Source organism: Telopea speciosissima, chromosome 11 (genome assembly GCF_018873765.1).
Source record: "Telopea speciosissima isolate NSW1024214 ecotype Mountain lineage chromosome 11, Tspe_v1, whole genome shotgun sequence".
NCBI classification, from domain to species: Eukaryota; Viridiplantae; Streptophyta; class Magnoliopsida; order Proteales; family Proteaceae; genus Telopea; species Telopea speciosissima.
The window spans coordinates 41,995,293-42,022,037 of NC_057926.1; the positions used below are offsets into that span (position 1 = coordinate 41,995,293).

The 26,745-nt window shown below is 38.7% G+C and overlaps 1 protein-coding gene and 1 pseudogene across 1 annotated transcript; both read left to right on the forward strand.

Annotated features, from left to right (window-relative positions):
• Nucleotides 1–2,044: 2,044 nt before the first annotated feature.
• On the forward strand, nucleotides 2,045–4,195 carry LOC122645118 (annotated as a pseudogene).
• Nucleotides 4,196–24,971: 20,776 nt separating this feature from the next.
• LOC122644633 (stearoyl-[acyl-carrier-protein] 9-desaturase 6, chloroplastic-like) lies at nucleotides 24,972–26,259 on the forward strand. The gene is made up of 2 exons (XM_043838015.1): nucleotides 24,972–25,589; nucleotides 25,693–26,259. Exons 1-2 carry the CDS (start codon nucleotides 24,972–24,974, stop codon nucleotides 26,257–26,259), a joined length of 1,185 nt encoding a protein of 394 aa, XP_043693950.1.
• The last annotated feature ends 486 nt before the right edge of the window (nucleotides 26,260–26,745 follow it).

Sequence of the window (26,745 nt, forward strand, 5' to 3'; positions counted from 1 at the left end):
AGAAATGACCACCTTACCATTGTTCGAAAACACTGCCTGGAGTGGGGTCCACCACCCCTACTAGAGGAATTATAGAAAATGGATTGGACAGAGAATTGCATGAGATAATTTTCCTTAATATCAGACACCAACTCTTCACTTGATCCATGGCCACACAACCTTCTGACAGTGTTGTGATCTATTCATCTATTTTCATAGCAAGAAGTAATATATCTAGGCAAAAAACAAGATGAATATATCAGTGCGAACAGATAGAAGGGCAATTATTTCACTCTCCCTACAGGATCCACATCCTCTATTTCCATCGGCTATACTTCTATCCTACTTCCACGAGTTCTCAGCGTGCCACCTGTTTTTATGATCATCCAACGGCTGTACTTAAATTAATTCAAACTTTTTTTAATTAATGATGGGACCTGTCTGAACCACCATAAACCCCAAAACAACCCAACCGAACCAGTTTAGTCTCACTCAAACCTAACCCACTTCTAACCGAACCATTTTCACTCAAACTAAACCCATCTCCATTTCACTTCGAACGAGAAACCCTAAAATTGAGTTGCACAGCTCCTCTACCGCTCCACATCCGGGAGAACCTCTCCATTGCCCCATTTCATTTCAGTCAAACTCACACTCAGCTAGGGGTTTCAAATCGATTTGGAGCCATCATCGTCTTCTTCCTCCCTCTCTAATTTCCCTTAATATTAACTTGGTTACTTTACCCACAGACTAAGGGGTTGATACGGTCAATGAACCAGGGTACCATAGTTCACACCCGCTCCTGAAACGTTACGGAGAAGTTGCAGGAAAAGGAGGAAGGAGAAGAAGAGTAATCGGAGTAGTATTCTCTATCCGAACGAATCCCTTGAGATTGTACAAATGTTACAGGAAATTTTCTTAAATCGAAATTGGAGAACTCTGAAAAGTTTTGGCTTTCAAACTCTCTTGACAATCATCCACGGGAACCTAAAATTTAAATCTTGATTCTCTTATATTTTTGTTTTATAATTTTGTTTAAAATTATATGACTTCATTGCTCAAAATCAAAATCAGTTTCTGTAAAATACATATATTCATCATCTTCCATTACAAATTGATTCAGCTATCACAATGTACATATTTTTTTCTGCATCTCTCCTACATTTCAACCAAACAATTCATCACGGATATGACCAATTCTTGCAACTAGAATTTACAAATCCATCAACTAGAGAAGCCCACGCCTTCAAGGTTCAGCTCGAATCATCTATAGCACAGGATGCAAAAAGAACCTCCCCCACTCCATTTGTTAAATTCTCTTTAAGGATAATCATCCAACATCATCGTCATTTGCAGGAGGAAGAGGAAAATAATAGAATTCCACATTAATCAAGTCCCACAAAACCCGAGTCCTTGAAAAAGGTTGAAAAAGTCTCTAATATTACTTCTCACTGCAACTCCTCTATTTTTAGTGAGTGAAAAAAGAACAAAAACCCGCCCTTACTTAGTTTGTTTCAATTTTCATCGATAGAAAGATAAATCAAGAACCCATCTCTAACATTATTCACAGCCACTCCTGAAACGTTATGGAGTAGTTGGAGGAAGAGGAGGAAGGAGAAGAAGAGTAACCGGAATAGCTTGAGAAAGGATTTTTATCCTCCCAATGACGAACAGAGCTTCCTTAGTTAGGGTTCCCAGACCAATGACGAACAGAGCTTCACAATACAAGCAAAGAAGAGGGCATCAATGATAGTTAGGGTTCAATGTTTAGGGAGGAAGATAGCTTAGAGTTCAGAAGTAGGAGAGAATCGAGTCTTCAGTGGAGGAGAGCTGCGTTAAGCTAGATCAAGAGGGCTCCCGTCTTTAGCATCCAACGAAGGGAGGAAGAAGACGATGATGGCCCCAAATCGATTTGAAACCCTAGCTGAGTATGAGTTTGAGTGAAATGGGTTTGGGTTGATGAGTCGAACCAATCGGGTGGGTTTGGTTTGGGGTCTAAGGTGGTTCAAACATGATGTCATGCGGTTTTCAAAAAATTTTGAATTTTTTTAATTTCAACCGTTAGATGCATGTCAGGCCAGGTGGTGCACTGGGAGTTCATGGAAGTATGATGGAAGTACAAGCTTTGGAAGTAGAGGATGTGGATCCCTCCCTACACTGAGCATATATTTACTAAAATTTCCTACTTGTAGTTTTTTTTTTTAATCCCCCAAAAAAGTAAACTTTCACCTCTACTTCTCCCTTGGTATTAGTAATTACCCAAATTACCCCTCTATTTCATCTGATAACTGGTTATTGCTTTTTCAAATTTTTTTTTTCAGATTACCCCTCTACTTAAAATATAATTGTTTGAATCAAACAAACTGCTTTGATCGAACCTGAGAAACAAATGTGTGGGCCCGAAGACAGCTCGACACAAACAATCTCTTCTACGCATATGATAGTGATTCCTCTCTACTGTTCAAATGGGTGCCTATCATGGGGGTCCCAGAACGTTTCTCATGGTGGAGTCGGCTCCTGTCCAGCACCCTGCTCAGGCTGCACATGCAACGTCGGACACAGTGAGGCATGAAAAGACCGCCTCACCCCTGCCCGAGCAGGGGTGAGGCGGTCTTTTCACACCTATTGTGTCCGGTGCTGCACATGCAGCCTGGGCAGGGTACTGGACAGGATCCTTTTGGTCTCATGGTAGGCATCGCCTCTAAGCCCCTTCATGTCTTTAGCCGTCTTTGGTTCAAATGCAAGTGGATCTCTAACAAACCGCTCCTCCCCCTCCGTTGAAGCCAAGACCTATAAAATGGTACCCAACTAGGGTTACGGTCGTGTTTATACAGTAGTCGTCGTGAACTATACCTTCTTTGTATATTCTAACGATGACAACTCGGTTGGAAAGCTCTATCTCTATGTTTACTACAACGAGTCACCAAAAGGTACGAGAGAACGAAGACCTTGGAGTAAGAACCAGGGTCCTATAACAAGTCCAAGTATTGTCCCCAATGTAAGTATGAATATCTCTATTGTGGATCATCCTTGTATAAGAACTTGAGCGTTGCGAGGATTAGGGAATATATAGATGGCCTACATACTTGGATCTTGGGCCAAGCTTGTCTTTCGTGTTTCACAACATCGGGGCAGTTATGCAGGCAAATGAGAGCACTGTTGGAGCTGTGGGGGCAAGCTAGCAAGGCGAATTAGAGTTTGATGGATACATGTATCCTTGCTCTCTAATAAACTATATTCGAAGTCATACATGATACAATGCCTAAGCTATGCATGTCTTTCCTCACCACTTCTAGGGTTATTTTAGGCCTTCACCTAGTTCTTTTAGATTCTTCAATCCGGATCAAATCACTCCTTTGTGCTGGAACATCCCAAGGCCTCCATTGAATATGACAATGCCACCTCAAGCGAGTTTCTCATGACTTATCATGTATCAGAGCTACTCCCAACTCAGCTCTAATATGGCATTTCCTTAATTACTTTATCTTTCTTACTTTTGCTACACATCCATCTCAATATCATCATCTCAATTACACTTAGTTTATCTATATGAGACTTCTTAGTTGCCCAATAGTCAATTGTATAGCAGTCCTATAAAATTTTCCTTTAAGTTTTAAAGGAATACGTTGATCACACAGCATCTCGAACGCACCTCTCCACTCATCCATCCTATTTTAATTCTCTGAGCAACATCATCTTCTATATCACCTTCTTTATTTACAATTGAACCTACATATTCAAAATAATTACTTTGTAGAATCTCCCACTCATCAATATAAACCATCTCATTAACCATCCTACTATAACTAAAGTTTCACTAGGACTTACTAAGAGTATATTCAACCCAAAAAAAAAAAAAGACTTACTAAGAGTAGAGGGCCGATAATATAATTCCCGTGATTTTCCTTCTCTATTTCTTCAGTGGCGAGAAACAGAGCAAAATGGTGGTACAATTTGTCTTTTGATGTGAATGTCAAAGATTCAAATGGGAGTTACATAAGCTCAATGTTTGATAATTTGTTTGTTAGTGATGTTGTTTTGGATTTGGGATGTCTACAATTATCTCTGGGGTTATGTTTATTCTCCCTTTTGTCTACACATTTTCAGGCAATGGGGTTTCGAGAAGTTGTTGTTCTGGGAGTCTCAAATGGGAATTAGAGACAAGAAGTATGTGATACAGGCGAAGAATGCGCACTTGATCGGGCAGGGAACTTGAGAGGAGAAAAATTCATGAGGGTGCACATGTCAGAGAACGTAATCAGTAAATCGTTGCACAAGATGGAGACAAAGATCCAACAATTTGGATCCAATACTACCATAAGGGTGTCAATCGGTTCGATTAAAAAAATGTAGAACCAAAACTAAATCGAACTGAGAATAGGAATACATTTTCAAAACTAAAACTGGATTGATTCAGTTTGGTTTCGGTTTTGTATTTAGCTTCTTAGTGGGTTTTAATTTGGTTTCATATTCAATTTAGGTCTTATTTTAAATGTTTGTGCCAATTTTTTCACATTTTTACCGATAAAAAGTCCTTATTTATTACAATAATAGTCCACCAAACTTTTTCCAAAACATTAAAATGAAATAGAATTTATCATCCACGTTTGATTAAAAAAGTAAAAAATAATAATATAATTTTATACGATTCCTTATTCAGTTTGAAAATAGATAATTCAGTTCAGTTTAACAGAAACCAAGATCGAATCGATTTATTTTGGTTTGGTTTTAAACGGTCCATTTTGATTTTGGTTTCGATTTCGGTCCTAAATTACACCCTTAACTACCATTACCACAATTCCATATCGGCGCAAGAGGAACCATGCCAGGAGTTCCACTGTCCAACAAGAATAAGAGCAAAGTGACATGGTACGATAAGCTGTCTTACATGTACGATGATAACATGAAGAAGGTAACCATTATATTTGAACCACACAATTTTAAAAAGGAGTAACCAGTTACCAAAGTGAAATAGAGAGGTAATTTGAGCATTTTAAAAGGATCTGGCTTCTCTCCGGGGAGCCCATTGCCCAAGGAGTGCCAGGGAGGCATCCAATGGCTGGGCTAGGCCGCACACATCCTGGTGCGCATTTGAACAGCTGTCCAGATGTGTGCGGTACAGCCCAGCCGTTAGATGCTCCCCTGGGCCTTCTTTGGGCAATGGGTTCCATGGAGAAGACGATTGGTGTCATGGTAGCGATTTGACAATATGATGTCATGTGACAATTTGATGATATAACGATTCGACTGAAGACAATATAGCAAAATATCGTTTTTTTCGATATGCCCTTACAGATCAATAATGGTCACAACTCACAATATCCTTAGCATGAAACAAAGTGTTGCTAGCTCTCTTTATTTTTATCCAACGGTCTATGCATAATCTTGTACCGTGCACAAAATCTCTCTCCTACATTTTTATGAATTTTTTTCTTGAAATTCTTCCGACCAATGTGAATGTGTGTAGAAGCATCAACAGGAATGAGATTTTCACATTTCATGGGGTTGGACAATTATTTCGATCCTTCTTGTGTCTAAGTGTAGAAGCCACGCTCCTAGACTGAGTACATGGAAAAAAATATCTTAAAGACAATATCTATCATTAATAATGAAATACATGGAGATATGTGGCCACCAATTAGATTTGGGGATCATTATTTGATCTTAATAAATGAAATTGCAAGGGGATACGTGGTCGCCACTTAGAATAAGGGATCATTTATTTGATCTTTGCGCCCTCCCAGCTCCCAATGACATTGGCATTTGGTGGGGTTATAATTCAGATCCACCGATCCCGGATCACCTCCTCATATGAAAAATTCTTTTATATCGTATTTGAGGGTTTTTTTTTTCTTATAAATTGGAAAAAGAATGCCACTTGATTGCACAACGCATGCTGTCGCTATACCCTGGCACACAGGGGTGTGCGAAATAACTGTCGCACCCCTTTAGAACTCTGAAAATAATTAGGGGTATAAAGATCATTTTGCATGCCCCAATGTTAGGGTGCAGGGGTAGCATGTTTTGCACGACTAGATGACATTCTTTCTCCTTTTTTGTTTTATATGAAAAACACATGTCATGAAATTGTATGCAAAAAATTATGAGATCCACCTAAGGTTTAGAATCGTCTTAGAATCAACCCACTAAAACCTCAAAAGAATCATATCATTATTAAATGAAATGAGGCTGTTCTGGGATCTAATTTTGGGATTGATTATTAAATGGGGCGAAACAGTTATGTGATGAGTTTTCCAACGAGTCTAGATGTGAAAGACCAATAAGGAATTGACTGAAATTGGAACCACTAGGGCCCATTTTAAGATGCATATTTAGAGTTAGTTAATATTTAATAGCTACCTCTAAAGACCAACACCTCACAGTTAAGAAGTCATGAGTTCAACTCTCATTGGGGCTTATCTATCAAAGAAATATTTAATAAGGGAAGGAGAATGCTACCTGGTAGTATGCGGTGTGTGACCTTGTGTCAACCCCAAGGATTTCCACCTTACGTGACCAGATAATAGTTATACTTTATGTAATGATTTACTTCGTAATTGTAGAGAAAAATTACAAGTTAACGCTTATATTTTAGTGTTCGAGACTTTGAGTGTCAGCACATTTAAGAAATTGGAATCAAATGAACTGTCTCATTTTTTAAATGGACCAGATCCTAGTGTTGGGACCGTTTAGTATATGGGATCGACCCAAAATTGACACCCTTAACAACACCTCCTCCATTCTGTGTTGAAGAAATTTGAGGCTAAACATCTTAGCTATTATTATTGGAAGAGTGGGCCTTGGTGCAAACGGTAAAGGTTGTTCCATTGTGATCAAGTGGTCACGGGTTTGAATCTAGAAACAGTCTCTCTAGGAAAGCAAATGTAAGACTACATTATGATACTCCCTAGACCCCACAGTGGCGGAAGCCTCGTGCACTGCGTACATCTTTTTTTTTTCTTTCATCTTAACTATTATTGGGCTGTTAATGGATCAGACTTTTTTGATGAAAGTCCGGGCCCAACTAACGAGGAACATAACTTAATTAGCTTACAAGGATTGATCAATTAGGAGGTGCTTGTCTGTGGCGCATGTCAAGCTTGTAAGGTGTTTTTTAATAGAAAGCTTGTAACGTGTTAACTGTTACGTGAAGCGTAGGTTCGAATATATCTGAATTTTGATCCTCTACGGTGCGTTACTTGTAGCGGCCTGAGCGGCGCACAAACAGGATACGCTGCAATGATCGCCTTACCCCTGCCCGAGCGCCTTGCCCAAATGGGGGTAAGGTGGTTATTGTAGTGTGCCCTATTTATGCACCATTCAGGCTGCTACGGGCAGCGCACCATAGACGATCTAGATCCTATATATCTTCATAGAAAAACGAGTATTAATTACATATGGGCAATTGGACATTGCTAAATAATATTGTATAGTTATGGGTGCAACTTCATGTCACCCAAAAGTGGTGAATTAAGTTGTGAATCTTCTTTCAAGTATCCCTTGTCTTGTTTTCAAAGTTATTTAATATAGTATTTAATTTAAGGGTAAAAAGAAGATTTCAAATAGTTAAAAATTATTTAATATAATATTTAATGCATTTTATGTGAAATAAGGGAATTTTTATCATTGTGTCATCTTCAAAGAGCAAACAAAAAAAAAGGTTGCAACGTCTTACTTCGCTACTTAATTGTTTGAAAGTTACCATCCAAAAAAAAACGAAGAAAACTTTATTCCTTAAAACATATTAAGGTCACGATGAGCCTGCAATAACCTAGATATACCTTCCAACGCTTTTTTTGTTTTTTTGGTGAAGACCCTCCAATGCTAAGATAAAAAAAAAACAAACAAACTGAGGAGCCAACCTAGACATATACCTCTAGAGGGTTCAAAAAAACCAAAACAACTGCCTTGAAACTTTATATATATATATATATATATATATATATATATATATATGAAGACGATGTTAGTATACCGCTGCTGAATGTTTGTTGCGGTCCTCAATAACACAAGTTACTTTTACTATATATTTAGCGGTGGTACACTTATACCACCGCTAAATATGAAATTCTAATGAAAAAAAAAAATCCCACAAGGGGAAGCAAGGGCGGGGGAGGGGTGGGGTGGGGTGGGGTGCGGTGGGGAGGGGAGGGGTTGGGCAGGGGCATGGCAAGGTAGAATGGGTTGGGCTGCCTGATAGGGGCAAGGGAGCTAGGGTGGGCGAGGTTGAAGAGGCGGGTGGGGTGGTGGTTGCGGTGGGGGTCACCGGAGAGGGTAGGGGTTACATAGGGTTTTTATTTTAATAAAACATTTACTATTCGTGACGGTGAAAGAAAACTGTCGCAGAGTTGTATGTATTAATAAAAATAAAATTAGGGGACAAGACTCGTGCATGGGTGATTCCCCATTGAGCTTGTCTTATAGGGGGGGGGGGGGAAGGGGTTCTTTGGTCATCCAACTATACTCAATGCAGGTTGTGCATGAAAACTATTGCCATAAATTATATTAATAACAAACAAAATTTAATAAAAAGATATTCTGTAGAGGTTATTCTATGGCGACAGTCTACTATGACCATCACTAAATAAAATATACTACGGTGGTAATATTACCGTTGTAATTAATAGGTTTCCCTAGCTATGACTATACAATAGAATCATGGTCAGACTCTTAAACTGCCATAACTCAAATATGACGGGGTCCATTTGGTAGAAGATTTCCAATGGACAAAAAACTATCGTTGTATGCTTTTGCCGGTTGTTTTTAAACAAATTACCACCGCCGGTAAGAGCTTTTCTTGTAATGGGACTCCCCCTACAAAAGATACGAGACCTTATTCATTGAAAGCTAGCTCTAAAAGATTAATCTTAATATAAATAAGTATGATTACATTGAGATATCATCATCCTACGTAGACTATATAAGACAATGGGCAAATTAATAACGAATCTAATAAAATGGACTACCCCAATTATACGAATTAAAGAGAACAAAACCATTAAGATAACAGGCTCATGCAACCTACCAAGATCAATTCCATATGAATCAAAGGGTTGGTCAAACACTCAAACCTCAAAGAGTAAGTACAAAAACTAATGTAATTAAATAGAGTTCTCAAACTTGGGTGCTGATTTCCTAATAAAGAAGATCTGTTAATTAATCTTTTTTTGGTAAATGATCGAGATCTGTTAATTAATCATTGTTTAAGAAATCTAAAGAGAATCACATGATCCCTTCAAGGTCCACCGTCCATACTTTTTGACGTAATCGAAATGCTAATCTCATGATAACTTGACGACAGAGGTTAGGTTGGCCAATCAATTATGATGAAAATTATTAATGGGTGGGGGTTTATGACTTTTCCAATTCTTTGTGAAAGGGGACATGATCGTGCATGCTTACATGGTCGTGTATGAAAACTTTTCCCTTTTTTTTATTTACCAAAATCGTGTTGAACTTTAAACTTTGTATTCAAATTATGAGCGGTGATGCATGGGCGCCAATCTGTTGTTGTTGAGATCCGTCGGAAAAGTGCATGCACACACAAGAGCCAAGAGACCAAACGGAAGAGTTGGCCAGAGTGGACTCGGGGGTCGGGGGGGGGGGGGGAATCTCCGAAAGCCTAAGTCATATCCTAGAAAAACAATAGTTGTGGAGTTAGGGATGGAAGATGAGTATCAGTTCTCAAGAGCGATTGAGTTTAAGTGAATCGGATTTGATTCAACCCCTTACCTTAATCATCGTAGTCCTATTTATATGGTCTTGAAGGAATGTCCCATGTTCGCGTAAGCCCCCTGTCCTCTAGGTCACATATTCTTCGTGTTTCCTAGTGGGCGATTTGAGTGTGAAAGGTTAACAGAACTTGTCCATACTTGCAGCTGGCATAATGGGTGATCTCCAATTGGCTGGTCACGTGCAAAGCTTCTTACTCAAGAGTTTGGCGTGAAGAGTTGAGGGTTAACGGTTTTCTCCTGGCCTTAGACTTGCATGTTGTTCGTGTATAACCTTTGGTCGTCCGAGTTTATTACACATGTCGCTCTATCATTGAAGGTTTAATCTTGTATGTATCAAATGGCATTATCGAAGTTGTGGTGACCTTAACATAAACAAATCAAATACTAATTCCAATCAATGTAACCTAACATTCTTTTTTTGGAACAAGAAAATCATTTATTGAAGAAACGTAAAAGCTCATGACTATGAATTACATAACTCAAGAAATGAATGTAACCTAACATGACAATGAACGATACATGCACATGTGATTGTTATTATGAGTCCAGACTCCAGACCAATGGGGTGTGGAGATCGATTCTGGTGGTTAAACATCATTGCAGAAGAACCATTCTCGTTATTATATAGGAACCTAAGAACCTACTAAAAGTCGTACAAGATTAGAGGTTAAAAAAAAATGCAAACTAAAAAAAGTCTAGCAGTCTAGCACCGGTGTGTTAAATGACTTTAGAAAGGCTTCGCCCTCGCCCCATTTGCACAGTCCGTGTATTATCAACTTAATGAAAAAAAAAAGAAAAAGAAAAAAAGAAAAGAAAAAAAAAAGACCCTCTTAATGAATCAACATTCAAATATTTTTGTTAGGTAATCAACAGTCAAATCTTCGATAAAACCAAAGATACACTTGAGCTTTGGTTCTATGTGGGCCAACCTCACCCACCCTCTTGAACCCACTTAAACCCACTTGAACCCACCCAAATTCTCTTTGTTAGTTTTATTACCCCACTTAAGGGTCGTACCCACTGCACAAAGCTCCCGCATTTAGCAAGGTCTGGGGAGGGTCTAATGTACATAGCTTTACCCTTGTTTTCAGAGAGGTTGTTTCCAAGACCCCACTTAAGGGTATTTTAGAAAATACAAAAACCTAGGAGGGTATTTATGAACCCATAGGAGAAGTAAATTATTCCATTTCCTTGCCTGCCACCTCTGAACATTCTTGCTACAAGTGTCGTAGGAAAATTTCGTCCACTCGAACCTAGCTCACACTTGGAAACCACCCATGATTGGCTGAAATCCCTCGGAATCCTCTAAACGTCCGGAATCCCCTAAATCGTCAAAATCCCATGTTCCATAAGAATTAAAAAAAAAAAAAACCCGTTGGTCATCAACTCTCACCCGTCAAATAGTCATTCATCACTCGTAACTATTTTTGTCAAGGAACACTTCTCTTGCCACATGTCTCCTCCAAATATCAACTAGCTTATATTTTCACCAAAGTTCATACTTTTGTACATCATTAGTTCTCCTATGAGTGTCTTTGAGAGGACATGTACATTACGATCGCATGCATGCTCTAATACCCCTGCATACACTCTTATTGGCCCTCGTGCTGGTCCAGGTGCTATGCGGCCAGACAACGATATCTTATATATCCACACTGGCACATATTTATTTAATGCTATTGAAATGCTAATCTCATGCTCCCCATGACACCAAATCTTTAGGTCGGCCAATCAAATATCAGAAAAAATATTTTTTTAGTTTCAAAAGTGTTTATACTTTGTATTCAAAATTTAAAACTATGAGCAACTTTATTGAAATTTTTGTGATCTTAACAAAAAAAAAATTTACTGATCTTAATTGACGTAACAAACATGACAATAGATGATACCTACACTGTCGCACGCGCATGTGATTCTTATTACATCGCTTTCCATTGTTAATTACCCTAAAGAAAAAGAAGTGTAAGAACCCCAAAAGACATAAAAGAATTTCTTTTATGTTTGGTAGAAAAAGAATTTACTGATGATGATAATCATGTGTACAACCTATGGCTTTAAATTCACAAAGTCTAGAGAACTACGGCATGAAATGCAGCCACTCTATCCTACATATGATGGACAATACCTTTGTAGTTAGGGCATCTGCAATATTGTTCATAGCCCGTGGAATACAACACATAAACGATTAGATGTCAAAGAAATGCAAGACTTAACCCTATTGCCCGGTAAGTGTACAGGTTAATGAGATATCAAGTTTTCAACTTAATATGTTAAACATTCAAACATTCGATATTAATAAAGACTAATTCAAATTAGGCAGACAGAGGTAGTCAAATCCTACCTACCCTCTCTTTGCCTCTCTCTTCACCATAGAGTCCTATAAATATAGGGTAGGGCCCTCCCTCCCTAATATCTCCCAAACTGTAGAGACACACGTGATTTTTATGGGTGTGTGGAGGAGATCAACTCTGGTGGCTATAAGTCGTTGCAGAGGAAATATTCTTGTTATTATAAAGACGGCTGTTTAGAAATAGAAAAGTAAGAACCCCCAAAAAGCGTAAAAAATTAGAAATCAAAGAAATGCAAACACAGACTAGCAGTCTTGCACTTAGTTAGAAAGTTCGGGAACGACAATTGAACGGGAATGGATACGTACGGCAATTAAATGGATTAGACGATAGTAATATTTTTCAAAAATTCGGCTTCATAAAATGCATATGGTAATAATATGATACGCGTTTAATATGGGTATAATACGACATAGATGACAATAATACTTTTAAAAAAACGGACATATATTCATTATATAACATGCATTCATCACCTAATAAACAAAATAATATCATGATTTTATGAACTAAAATAAACACAATAATATAATATACTATATAACATCTCTAAGATTATCATTTAACATACCAAAATATCAATAATCTACAAGAAATGAATGTAGATTGTCTGAAAATGAGATGAGCAAGTTGATTACCTTATCATTAAATCATTCTTCCAACATTACATTTCTTATTATCTACAATGAGATAATCATATATTTTTAATCAGATGTGTTCTTGTGAAGGGGGATGAGTTCCCACTTCCCACTAATTAACCAACACAAGACAAGAGGGAGAGTTCCAGATATGGATCTCCACTGTACACATTAGCTACAAGAGACAGAAAAACAAGAATAAAATAGAATAGAGATTGAGCTGTTCTCGCTAATATCACACCAGATTCATTTGTTTCACTACCACCAACAAAGTTCAAAGACCAGAGAAACAAGAGGAGAGTACAAGACTTAAGTGCCGCTTTGTTGAACGGAGATGGGGAGGATGATTGGAGATGGAGGGCGGCTACTGTTGCCTGCTACGGTTGGATGTTCAACGCAAATCGAAAGGGACGAAAGGGAAAGTGAAATCATTTCCCTAAATTCTAATCTTTTAGGTATATTTTTTTTTAATTTAAAAAAAAATTTATAATACATATAATATGCGTATTATACGAATATAATACTCGATCGATGAAAAAACGCATTTTTTTATAAAAATAAGGGAAAATATGGGGACGGGAGTATTATACGTTTAAAAATTTGGATATGCATATAATACACGTATTTACTAACTAAGGTCTTGCACCGAACATTCAAATATTCTTTTAGGTGAATCAACATTCAAATATTCTTGATATAACCAAAGATACACTTTGGCCTCGGGTCTATGTGGGCCAACCTTACCCACCCTCTTGAACCCACTTAAACCCATTTAAACCCACTTGAACCCACCTAAAGTCTCTTTCTTAGTTCTATTACCCCACTTGAACCTAACTCACACTTGGAAACCACCCTTGACTGGTTGGAATCCCTTGAACCGTGAGTAAGGTTCATGTTCACGTAAATGAACGTACGAGAACGGCTCATAGTCATTCAGATGGAATTTACCCTGTGGAACCCACATGGAGTGGATTCCATCTGAACAGTTGTGAGCTGTTCTCGTACATTCACGTATGTAAACGTGAGCCCAACGCCTAAACCGTCAAAATCCCCTGCTCCATTGAATTACATCTGGAATTCCTTGTCAATCATCAACTTATCACCCGTCGTCAGTCTGTCGTCACTCATCACTTTGTTCATCATCATTTTTCTTAAAGAATACTTCTCTTGCCATATGTCTCCTCCAAATATCAACTAGCGGATATTTTCATCAAGGTTCATACTTTTTTACGTCATCGATTCTTAAAATCGAAACTTCAAATGGTTTTCACCATTTTGAGTTTGAAAGTGATGTTAGCTGTAACATTGTGTAAATTTTCAGTAAATTTTTGTTACGTGCAAGATAATTTAAAAAAAAAAAAAACAAAACGAGAGAGAGAGAGAGAGAGAGAGAGAGAATATGATAGGTTTTTGCTTTACTGATGAAGCAATGACGTCCTGTCGTAATTGGGAGGTGTATATCCTCTTTCTCAATAGAAAAATTGTTGGGTGATAATATCGGTGCTTTCTCATTCAAATATAACTATTAAATAGAGTTACATAGTGGCAGTTATAACTCCTTACACTTATCTTCTACCACTCGTACCACGTTTCCTACTCACATGCAATGACATAACATACCTAGTTACCATAACTCCTACTCACATACAATAACTTATTACAAAGTTAAATAAAACACTCCTTAATCCCAACCAAACCGGTCATCCACCAACCCATGCATGTAACAAATTTTTTATTTCTTTCTCTTTGTATTGAGTTTCCTTGTTTAGATATTGTCATGTTAGATGACACTCTTGTGTATTTATATCCATCAATGTAATCAAACATATATATAGAGATTTACATTGTAACAAAATCATTGTTAAAGTTGTTAGATTTAAATATATTTAATATATATTTTATTTTATTTTAAGTTTCAAAATGTTTTGATTGCTTTGTTATGGTGTGGGACCCATGTGATCAAAGAAGTAATTCCAAAGGTTGTAACATTCTATGGGTACCCTAAAGTCTATTTATGGTCACTATCATGAGTGGGAAGGTGGGTCAAGGTTATTGAATGAGATTGATTTCTCAATTCATGGCCATAGGTTATGTCTCTCCCTTTATGGGGTATTAAGGCTTTTATGGTCCTTAGTGGAAAATGACCCCTTATGGGGTTTTAAGGCCTTTATGGTCTTAGTGGAGAATGAATGAATTTTAAGGTCATTCATGACCCTTAGTGGGGAATGACCATGAATTTGGAATTAACCTCCAATTCATGTCTATATTCATGTCCATAAATCTTATTCTTCAATTTGGTCATAAGTGAATGATTATTTTTGGGAATTCCAAGGGAGTGCAAGGATTGGTCTTGGGTCTATATAAACCCAACCAATTGCTTTGTAAGAGATATCTTTGTATACATGTTCATACCCATACTTAGCAATCACTAAGAATATTATTTTCTCTCTCTCTTTTCTTCTAAGTGTGTTAGAGGGTTGCTGTATTGAAGCTCTTGGCTCCTTCAAGGGACTAGAAGGACTGCTTCATCTTTTAGTTGGAAGTTGTTTTATCTTGGGATAATGGTGCAGAACACTCCTTGGCAGTAGGAGGCATCAATTACCTTAAAGGTAGCACCACAAGTGTGATTCAACCTCAAGCTTGTTCAAGTTATTGCGGGTGTGGTTCTACATCAAATCCAAACTTTGATCTTCTCATTTCAGCCAAAGGTCAAGCCTAATTTCTTCTGCTTAATCTATTGTATTGCAATTCGTGTTGTTTCAATTATTTGTAAGGAATTGTAATACAATTACCCAACAAAAGTTGATTTAAAAACTTAAAAGAGGAACAAAAATAGGATTAAACCGTTAAATAGTATAAATACATGAGAAAAATATTTTACAAGGTGGCCATATGATTATTATTATTGATAAACATCAAACCTTAATTAATAGAACAAGAAGATACAATACAACGATTCCACCGATACATTATAAGATAAAAGATAATATATATAGATATAGGTATATGGGAAAAAGATCTCTACTTGGTGGTGTTTCCTACACCCTCTCACAAGGCACCATGAGATGACGCATCTGCCCCTGGATAGATACCCAGATGTGCTCTATTGTGAAAGAATGAATGATTTCATGAGTGTTTTTTTTTGCATATTTGGATTTTGAAACCAAGAAGTTTATTTTGCTTGCTAGCCTTTGAAGTGGAACTTCTTGTATTCATTTTCTGTTAAATGTATTTTAGAGAATAGTTGATCAAATAGCATATGCATCAGTGGGTGTCTTAATAAAACTATGAATGTTATCCTTTTTAGATGTACTCTCTGTTTGGTGGTTCATGAATCAAAATCAATAATAAGAGGTGCAGATCATTGTAAGACAAAGTCCTAATTACTAATTTGGGAAACTAAGAAATGAGAATATTTGAGAATTCAAGAGGACATCAAAGCAACATCATTTATTTGAACAGTAATTAGATACATTTCTGATCTTTTTCAAGATGTAGATCATAAATAGAATTGGCTAAAAGTCTGTTTCATATGTTAGAGTCATCATACCAACTATGAAAGAATTTGAATACGTTTAAAATCATAATATCAAGAAAAATAGCTGAAGAGAAGGGAGACAAGGAGCATATCTTTCACTTCTGTTAGGTCTTGTTTTTTCTATGTTGGGTTTTATTCAAAGATTAGGGACCCAAATGTGAGAAAGAAATGGAGAGATTGGACTAATGGATTAATTAATTGTAAAATGATGATGGGGTTGAAGGTGTAAGCCATTGAGATAGGTTAACTTACTTTTGGTTTAGCTGTTTCCTCTATTGAAATCCCTCCAATAATAAGATAGAGAAATATTCGTGTTAAATTATCTGTAGTTAACCAAAATTGTAGTTGCTGAAGACTTTTCTTATTTGTTAAAAGGTTTGCCTTGGTTAACATTATGGTATTCTTAGTCATAACACATGCCTTTATTATAAGGAATGTTCGATAAATGTGCTGAATTTTACATGTAACTTTTGTCTCAAACTTTTAACTATGATAGAATTTTAAAGTGCTTCACCTTTGCTTTTCAGTGATTGGAAGACTTGGAGTGGAGGGTTGATGTTTTCTGAATTTGGATAGGATTTTATAAGCAATTTATCGTTTTTCAAGTCTCTTGAGTTTTTCTGGATGGATAAACCTGATTTCCTAGAGGTGGTAAAACAGTCCTGGAGGCAGCCGGTGAGAGGTTCTCCTATTTTTATCTTAAGCCAGAAATTGAAGAGACTCAAATCGGTTTTGAGAGAATGGGCCCGTGAAGCTTTCCCAAATCTCATTTTGGCTGTGAAGGAAGCGAAATTTGATTTAGAGGAGGTGCAAGATACTATGGATACCTATGGTGTAAATGATTTCTTATATGGGCGGGAAGCAGATGCCAAAACTAGATACCTGTCAGCTTTGAATAACTATGGATTTGGAAAGAAAAATCCAGAAATAAATGGCTTAAAGAGGGTGATCGCAGCTCCAAATTCTTTCACCTCTCGACAATTATAAGGAGAGCTAAGAATCAGATTAAATGCCTTAAAATGAGAGATGGTGCTCTTGTGTCAGATCCCTCAGTTGTGGCTGATTTTGTGAGCAAGTACTTTGAAGATTTTCATAAGGAGGTTCCTCTTACTGAGCACTTAGATATCTTAGATGTCATCCCCCAGGTGTTGGGTGTGGAGGATAGGGCTGTTTTGGACCTAGTTCCGGGCCTTGATGAAGTGAAGACAGCGGTGTGGGACCTTGACCCGGACAGCTCGCTTGGTCCGGATGGTTTTCATGGCTCTTTCTTTAGACGGTGCTGGGATGTGGTGGGTAGCGATGTGGGGAAAGCGGTGGTTAATTTCTTCAGGGAGGGAGTTATGCCTAAAGGGGTCAATAATTGCTTTATTACCCTTATTCCTAAGGTGGAGAATGCTATATCCCTGGATAAATTTCGTCCTATTTGCATGGGGAATTTTTTTTGCAAAATTATCACTAAAATCTTGGCAAACAGATTGGAGGTGTTTCTCCCTCGCCTGGTTTCAGAGGAGCAGGGTGCGTTTCAGACAGGCAAAGTTATTTCCACCAATATTTGCTTGGCATCTGAACTAAGTAACCTCATGCACAAGACGGTCAGGGGTGGTGGTATTGGTCTAAAGTTGGATGTATAGAAAGCCTATGACTCTCTTGCTTGGAAGTTCCTTTTCTTGGTTTTGCGTAAATTTGGTTTCAGTGACCGCTGGATTCTGTGGCTTCACACTTTGTTGTCGTCTACTAGGATCTCTGTCCTTATAAATGGAGGTCCAGTTGTTTTTTTTGGAGTGGAAAAAGGGCTGCGTCAAGGTGACCCACTCTCCCCCTTATTATTCATTCTGGCGGAGGAAGTCCTTTGCAGAGCTAGGGTTGAACCGGCTTGTGGAGGAAAACAAGGTCCTCCCCTTGAGAGGCCCCAGGGGTGTCCCTACTCCAGGGCACCTATTATTTGCTGACGATGTTTTTATTTTTATGAATGATTCTCTCAGATACATCAAGGAGCTACACTCCTTTCTGAAAAAATATCAAGATTTTTCAGGGCAAAAATTCAATCTTGAAAAAAGCAAACTCTTCTGTGGTGCTATCACCCCTTCTAGAAGACGGCAGATCTCGGATTTGCTCAAGATCCCCTTGTGTAACCTCCCTACAAGATACTTGGGTGCAGAGATCTTTAAGGGAAGGGTTACTAGGGAGAAAATTATGCCGCTGGTTGATAAGTTTAAGCAGCGCCTATCAGGTTGAAAAGGCAAGCTTCTATCTTTTGCAGGTAGAGTGGAGCTTGTTAGGTCTGTGATGCTTAGTCTTTCGGTTCACATCTTTTTCATTTATTGGTGGTCCTCCTCCCTTGTTTCCCTTATGGAGGGGTGGATCCAAAATTTTATTTGGTCGGGTGACATCGAGGCTAGAAGAGTTGTGACAGTCAAGTGGGACGCTATTTGCATGCCTAAAGCGGAAGGAGGGTTGGGCATCCGTCGTCTTCGGTACATTAACAAGGCTTTGCTTTGTAAGTTAGCTTGGTTGATTTGGCATGATGATTCCATGGTTTGTAAATTCATGCGATCAAGGTTCCCCTCCTCCGATGGCTACTTAAAGCCTCTCTCCCTGTCCTCCTCGATTTTACCTGGTATCCGCAAAGTATGGGACTTTGTAATTCAGCAGGAAAGGTGGATTATTGGTAATGGCAATCTGTCAGCTTTTGGAAGGATTGTTGGCTAGGAAGTGAATCGATTGCCGTTACCTCTGGTCTAGGTGCGAATCTCTTTTTGGACAAAAATGCCTAGGTTTCGGACTTCATTGTTGATGGCTCATGGTCCCTCCCTCAGATCCGATCATTTTTTCTGAATGATATCTTTGCCATGATAAATGGCATTATTCTGCCCAGTTAGGGTTTGTCGGATTCCTGTTCTTGGGGTATTACCCCCTCGGGGGTGTTCTCTGTTAAATTTGCTTGGGAGATGCTTACGAAGAAAGGGCCTCAAGTCCCTTGGTGCAGCTTGGTGTGGAATAAGTTTCTTTTACCAAGGCATTCATGCTTTGCTTGGCAGTTGCTGCAGGGTAAAACGCCCACGGACATGGCGCTATCTAGCAAAGGGGTTTCCCTGGCTACTCGTTGTGAATTTTGTAAGGCCCAAGTGGAATCGGATGTGCATATTTTTCTGGTATGCCCACTTGCTCATGGTCTTTGGGACAGGTTTTTATTTCTCTTTCATGTTCAATGGTTGGGTCCCTTGACCCTTTTGGAGTTCTTTGGGTGGTGGAAAAGGAAAGCCGGATCTGCTCCCATGAGAGATGCTTGGTTGTCCGGTGTGGTTCTAATTCCGTATTGCTTATGATCTGAACGGAACTGCAGAAAATTTGAGGGGAAGGCCAAAGGTCTGGATGATATTTTCTCCACTTTCCTTGTGTCTCTGAGGGAAATTTCAAGGGAATTTTCCTACCCGGTCTCGTTTGTACTTGATCTATCTTGTGCTAGAAGTCTAGACATTCCTGTGATTTCAAAGCCTGCTCAAGTCATTACAGAAGTGCGATGGTTTAACCCCCTAGAGGATGGGTGAAGCTTAACACGGATGGTTGTTCGTTTGGAAACCCAGGTAGGGCCGGGGCTGGTGGTATTCTTAGAGATGATCGAGCAACTTTGGTGTCAGCTTACAATTTCTTCCTTGGCACAAAGTCTAACTATGTGGCTGAGTTCATGGCCTTGATGCATGGTTTGTTGAGAGCTAAGGAAATGGGGGTGACTCGGTTATGGGTGGAATGTGACTCCATGTCAGTCGTGAGATCCCTCCATGCAAGTTCGATCCCTTGGTTCGTTAGGCAACAATGGTTAGGCTTGCAGCCTTATCTTTGTTCAATCCTTTGGAAGATATCCCATTGTTTTCGTGAAGCAAATCCGGCAGCGGATTTCCTCGCTAAGCTTGCGGCTAAGAGTGGAGTGTCATCTCCTTGGGTTTTAGATTTCGCTTCGTCTGTCTGGAGAATTTTATCTGATGATGCAAAAGGCAGGTCCTGATTTAGATTTGATTAGTGCTTCCTGTGGGGCTTGGGGTGTTCAGCGTTAGTTGTTTTGGCTCTTTTCTTTTGGCTGTAGGCCTTGAGCCTTAGCTTTTTGTATCTGTCCTTGTCTGGGGATGCCTGGGCATATTTTTCTTGTATTCTTTTTTTCTTCGTCTTTAATATAATCCTGCTGATCTTTAGCAAGAAAAAGTCTCTTGAGTTTTGTAGATTAGCCATGACACATGTTTTGTATTCTCTAGATTATAGAAATATTAGTTATCAAAAAGATTATAGAAATAAAAACAAATAAAAAAAAGGGAGCAATAACTCTATCCGGAACTGTGGTTTATTGCCTACACCAGAAATCCCATGTGTTTATCTCTGTCCTCCCCATATGAAAAGACACCTCTGCCCCTTATTTTGAGGAGGATAGAGATAGACACATGGAAGTGTTGGTGTAGGCCAAACTCTTAGACAGAAAACTATTTCCCAAAAAAAAAAAATCGTACGAATTAATCATTATTCATGCATTTCATAAGAACAAGGTAACTTCCAAATATGATAGTCTAGATGAAAGGCAGCATATTAACAAAAAAAAAAACGAAAAAAAATCTTTAGCTTTCCTAATGTCCAAATACCTGCTCGTGACATTTCTACCCCTATGGGTAAAAACTCTCTTTCCCTCCCTCTCTCTCAATAGTATTTAAACATGGATCCAGATCCTCTACTGCCGAGCTGCTCGACAGGATCGTGCTGCCTAAACACGGTGAGACGCGCAATGACCGCCTTACCCCCACTCGGGCAAGGCGCTCGGGTAGGGGTATTGTGGCCTTACCCTCACACTAATAATGATATGGACCTTTTCCAAACAGACATACAAAAGAACTTCACCCATGTAAAAACTAATTAATTAGCAGCTATGTTTTTTATTAGGCCAAATGTTCTCTGTGCCGGGGTGCAGGCTGTGCCAAGACACATGGGGTGGGCGAAATGACCACCCTGCCCCCCTGAATGATGGGCCCATGTGTCTGGGTGCAGGCTGCGTTGCGGCATAGAGAACATTTGCCCTTTAATATCATATAGGCTTACCTAATTTTAATGGAGATAAAGCTACTATTGTTGATTAAAACTTGGCAACTCAGGTGTTGGGTCGGAAAATCGTGATGGACGTAGAAATGCTCTTCAAGGTGGTCGTGTGGGTTTCCATATGGCAACTCCAATTATTGGCAGAACTCGGGGTCATATGAATGCAAATCTTGGTGTTATGGTGGTGGACGCGGCGTTAGAAAAATATCAGATTGAAAAGGGGTTAGAAGTGGGGTTGCAAAAACTTCCATCTCGCTTTCCACCAGAGGAGGAGGCACTTTTGGCCCGTGTGGCGCTTGATTAGCCTGGTTTATATGCTGAGATCCCCCAACGATCGAATAGACAAGAACCACCTCGGTGCGCCTCACAGATCCCCCGTAATCTTTTTTATTTTTCTCTTGGATGAGCGAGTGGCTTGTTGCCTTTGCCAATATGTTTTAGGACTGAGTCCCCATTTTTTCAAAAAATAAAATAAAAAGAACCCTCCATGAGGTTTTATTTAAAAAAAAAAAAGAAAAAAGCTTGGCACCTAAATTGTACCATCTGGAGGACGCTATTGGTCATTTCAAAGGTTGGAGTGTCCCTTAAACATTTAACACAAATTGATTGATTACTTCCTTCTTACATCTTGTATCACTATCAATCATGTCTTTTGCGAAGTTGAAGCTAATAACTGTTAAGGCTGCAAGTTCTTATGGTAAATCAAAAAAACTTTTTTTTGCTGTTTTCTTGCATTGGTTGTTATTTCTAAATGGTAGAATATCATTGTTAGACAGTTAAGAAAATGGAAAATTCATGCAAAAAACAATATTGGTGTAGCTTATTATCCTTTATAGCATGTTAATTACAAACCTCAATTGCCATCCGGGCTAGTTAAAACTTAATTCTTAGAATTTTTTATATTAAAAGAAAAAGAATAAAAACATGTTACTAAATTCTGGAGAAAATCTGGACAGATGTGATCAAATAATTTTTTAACTAAACAGATAACTCAAACATACTTTACAGAGAGTGAAGGAGGAGAGGAAGAATAGTGCACCTCTACAATTCCTTTTTCCAACAATCACAAGCATCTTCAATGGGTCATTTTAGGTATTTTGTGAATGTAAAAATGATATCTTTGTCTTCCCTCTTTTAGATTTCTCTAGAAACCAAGTACACCACGTAAGAGAGAGAGAGAGAGAGAGAGAGAGATCCATTGCCTCATCCAAGTCTCTTCCTCCCGCGGTCTCTTCCTCTCTCTATTCCTTTGTCTCACATAGGTCACACTTGGCTTCATTGTTTGTTGGAGAAATCCATGGCCAATGAAGAAGGATTAGCATTCATGATTTATTAACAAAAAGACATACTTAGTGCACGAGGCTCCTACCACTACGGGTCTGGGGATGGTCATATTGTACTCAGCCTTATCCCTGCTTTCACAACTTGAACTTGTGACCACTTGATCACAATAGAGCAACCTTATTGTTGCACCAAGGCCCACCCTCTAGCATTTCACAATTGATTAATTTTTTCCCCCTTAACAGTTAGTCATTGCTTGAACTGTAGCTACAGATCTACTATTTATGGGTTTTTTTAAGTAGATTTAGTAATTGAAGTGAAAGTGATGGCTTCCTTTTGGTTAATCTGGCTAGGAATCTAGATTTAGAACGATCCAAGGACTGTAAGGACAAACTCAGCTAGAACTCCTAAATAGTCAATTGATAAACAATTTACAATGGCAAAGGACAATGCTCATTAATAGGCTTCCATCCATTCATGCAACTAAAACCATAAACTCCTAGCTACCTCGTTAATAGGATTCCATCCATTGTTGCAACTAAAACCATAAACTCCTAGCTGCGCTAAAGGATTCCATCCATTGTTGCAACTAAACCACTAAACTCCTAGCTACCTCGTTAATAGGATTCCATCCATTGTTGCAACTAAAACCATAAACTCCTAGCTACCGCGTTAATAGGATTCCATCCATTGTTGCAACTAAAACCATAAACTCCACCTCAATCTATACTAGAGTCCTTGTTAATATGCTGTTTGTAAGCTTTCTCTCTATTGTCCTTACAAAGTAAAAGTGGATAGCTACCTAGTTAATAGGATTCCATCCATTGTTGCAACTAAAACCATAAACTCCACCTCAATCTGTACTATAGTCCTTGTTAATAAGCTGCTTGTAACCTTTCTCTCTATTGTCCTTACAAAGTAAAAATGAATAGCTACCTCGTTAATAGGATTCCATCCATTGTTGCAACTAAAACCATAAACTCCACCTCAATCTGTACTATAGTCCTTGTTAATATGCTGCTTGTAACCTTTCTTTCTATTGTCCTTACAAAGTAAAAATGAATAGCTACCTTGTTAATAGGATTCCATCCATTGTTGCAACTAAAACCATAAACTGCACCTCAATCTGTACGATCGTCCTTGTTAATATGCTGCTTGTAAGCTTTCTCTCTATTGTCCAAAGTAAATATGGAGCTAGTAGAAGACTTTATCAAAGTAAATATGGACATTGAATCAAGCTAATTCACGATTCAACACATATATTTTAGTAGGCCTTGTTGAATAATTGCTAGAATGCACAAATATTGACCAGTTACTATTTCCCTCTCTCTCTCTCTCTCTCTCTCTCTCTCACACACACACACACACACACACACATACACACACACACACACACACACACATTTTTGACCACACGTGCATTTGCACATGCATGTTTACTAAAACACATATATATATATATATATATATATATATATATATATATATATATATATATATATATATATATATATATATATATATATATCACATGCAACAACAATACACCTAGTTTTCTTTTTTTAGTAAAGAAGGTTCGAGTTTAAAAAAAAAAAAAAAAAGGTAAGACAATACACCTAATCATATCGAGAAGTTTTGGAAGATATTGATTCGTATACAATGGCAACCCATGTCATTAAATAAAGATAAACGAGATTCTATGATGGGTACACATTAAGATCGCATACATGCATTAATACCCCTATATACACTCTTATTGGCCCTCGTGCTAGTGCTGGCTATATTCAACCAGACAACAATCTCTTATATACCCAGACATTTATTTAAAACTATTGAAATGCTAATCTCATGCTGATCCCAAAACTTTAGGTCGGCCAATCAAATATCAGACCAAATATTTTTAATTTCAAACGTTTTTCTACGTTTCTTATTTACCAAAAAAGAGGTTTTTCTACTTTATATTAAAAATTTAAAACTATGAGAAGCTTTATTGAAGTTTTGGTGTTTTTTTTTTTTTTTACGTCACCAACATGACAATGGATGATACCTGCACTGTCGCACACGTGATCATTACTGCATCGCTCTCCATTGCTGACTACCGCAAAAGACATAAAAGATTGGTAGTCAAAGCAAGGCAAGACTTACTGACTTAGCCCCATTTCCCGGTAAGTGTACAGTTTAATTAAGATATCAACTTAATATGTTTTTAAGCATTCAAATCTTCGATATTACCAAAGACTAATTCAAATTAAGCAGACAGAGGTAGTCAAAATTCTCTCTCTCCTCCAATGAGTCCTATAAATTGAGGGTCGGGGTCCCCCCTCCCTAATATCTCCCAAGCTGTAAACCTACACACACAGACTAGTCCAAAGGAGAAAAAATGCAGCAAGCACAGGGCATTTGCAACCCACAACACTTTTCCATCCCCGGAAACTGCCGGATTCTGCCACATTATCATGTAAAAACCCCGGCGGCAACCGCTACCAAATTCCGGCGACAATCAATCTCGGCAGTGGCATCGCCACCACGCCCATGTGATACAGTAACACACTCGATGCCACCAGAGAAGGTAGAGGTGTTCAGGTCTCTTGATAAGTGGGCCACAGAAACTATCCTCCCAATGCTAAAGCCAGTAGAGAAATGCTGGCAACCACATGATTTCTTGCCGGATTCCACCCAACCGTCCGATTCATTCATAGACCAAGTCCGTGCCCTACGCGAACAAACCTCTAGATTGCCTGACGATTACTTGGTGGTGTTGGTGGGTGATATGATCACTGAAGAGGCTCTCCCCACATACATGTCCATGATAAACCGGTTCGACGGGGTTAAGGATGAGACCGGGGCGAGCTCTGACCCTTGGTCTGTTTGGACCAGATGTTGGACCGCTGAAGAGAATCGGCACGGTGATCTTCTTAAGACGTACCTTTACTTGTCCGGACGTGTCAACATGCCTACGATCGAGCGCTCTATCCAGTACCTCATCGGTGCCGGCATGGTAAAGTTCCGAGCCTACCCTTCATAATAAGCTTTTAGATGCCAAAAGATGAGTTACTATTGGAGTTTCTTATGGTGTATTACAATAATAACATATATTGCAGGACACTGGATTGGAAAACAATCCATACTTGGGATTCGTTTACACATCATTCCAAGAGCGAGCAACATTCATATCCCACGGCAACACTGCTCGTTTAGCGAAGGAGAATGGTGATATGGTGCTTGCACGTATATGCGGTATAATAGCATCGGACGAGAAGCGACATGAGAATGCTTATATCAAGATGGTGGAGAAGCTATTAGAGGTGGATCCCACGGATACCATGTTGGCGATCTCTGATATGATGCGAAAGAACATCACGATGCCTGCACATTTGATGTATGATGGTCAAGACCCACATTTGTTCCACCATTTCTCTGCTGTTGCACAAAGGCTTGGTGTCTACACAGCCGGAGATTATGCAGATATATTGGATTTCTTGGTTGGGAGGTGGAAGCTGGAGAATCTGGAGGGTTTGAGCAGCTCTGGCCAACAAGCGCAGGATTTCGTCTGTGGGTTGGCACCCAGGCTTCGGAAGCTACAAGAACGAGCTGATCTGAGGGCCCAAAAGATGCAACCACAAAGTGTGAAATTCAGTTGGATATTCAACAAGGAGGTCACTTTGTAAGAAGCATGGAAGAATATTCAAAATGCCAACCTAACTACTTGAAGTTATTTATATAAAATAATGAAAACATGTACATTAAGGTTATATTTGGTATCTATTTTTGGAATAAATTATATAAAATAAAGAAGAATCGGGTTTCAGAATGCGTTCTGGACCCAAAATCTATTCCGAAAATGCATGCTAAACATGGAATTGTTAAGGATAAAGATCCCTTCATTTGTTCATTATCCATATTTTTTTTTTCTAATATTAATATTTTTATCACCTTGTAATATGAATACAATAAAAGAAATAAGGTAAAGTATTTCATGAGTGTTACAATAAAGAAAGTATCTCTTGATGGGCTCTGTTGCGTCAAGAAATCGTCGAGCGGTCCTGCGAGTGCCGTCACCTGCAAGTGGACCAAAGGGGTCCAGACAGAGAGAACCGGTGTGGTCCCGGCCTAGGGCTCTCCGATGCCAAAGTTAGATCTCTGGCGCAAGCAGG

Coding starts and splice junctions, on each gene's coding strand:
- LOC122644633 (XM_043838015.1), top strand. CDS start 24,972: ATGCAGCAAGCACAGGGCATTTGCAACCCACAACACTTTTCCATCCCC. Junction 25,590..25,692: donor ACCTCATCGGTGCCGGCATG/GTAAAGTTCCGA, acceptor CATATATTGCAG/GACACTGGATTGGAAAACAA.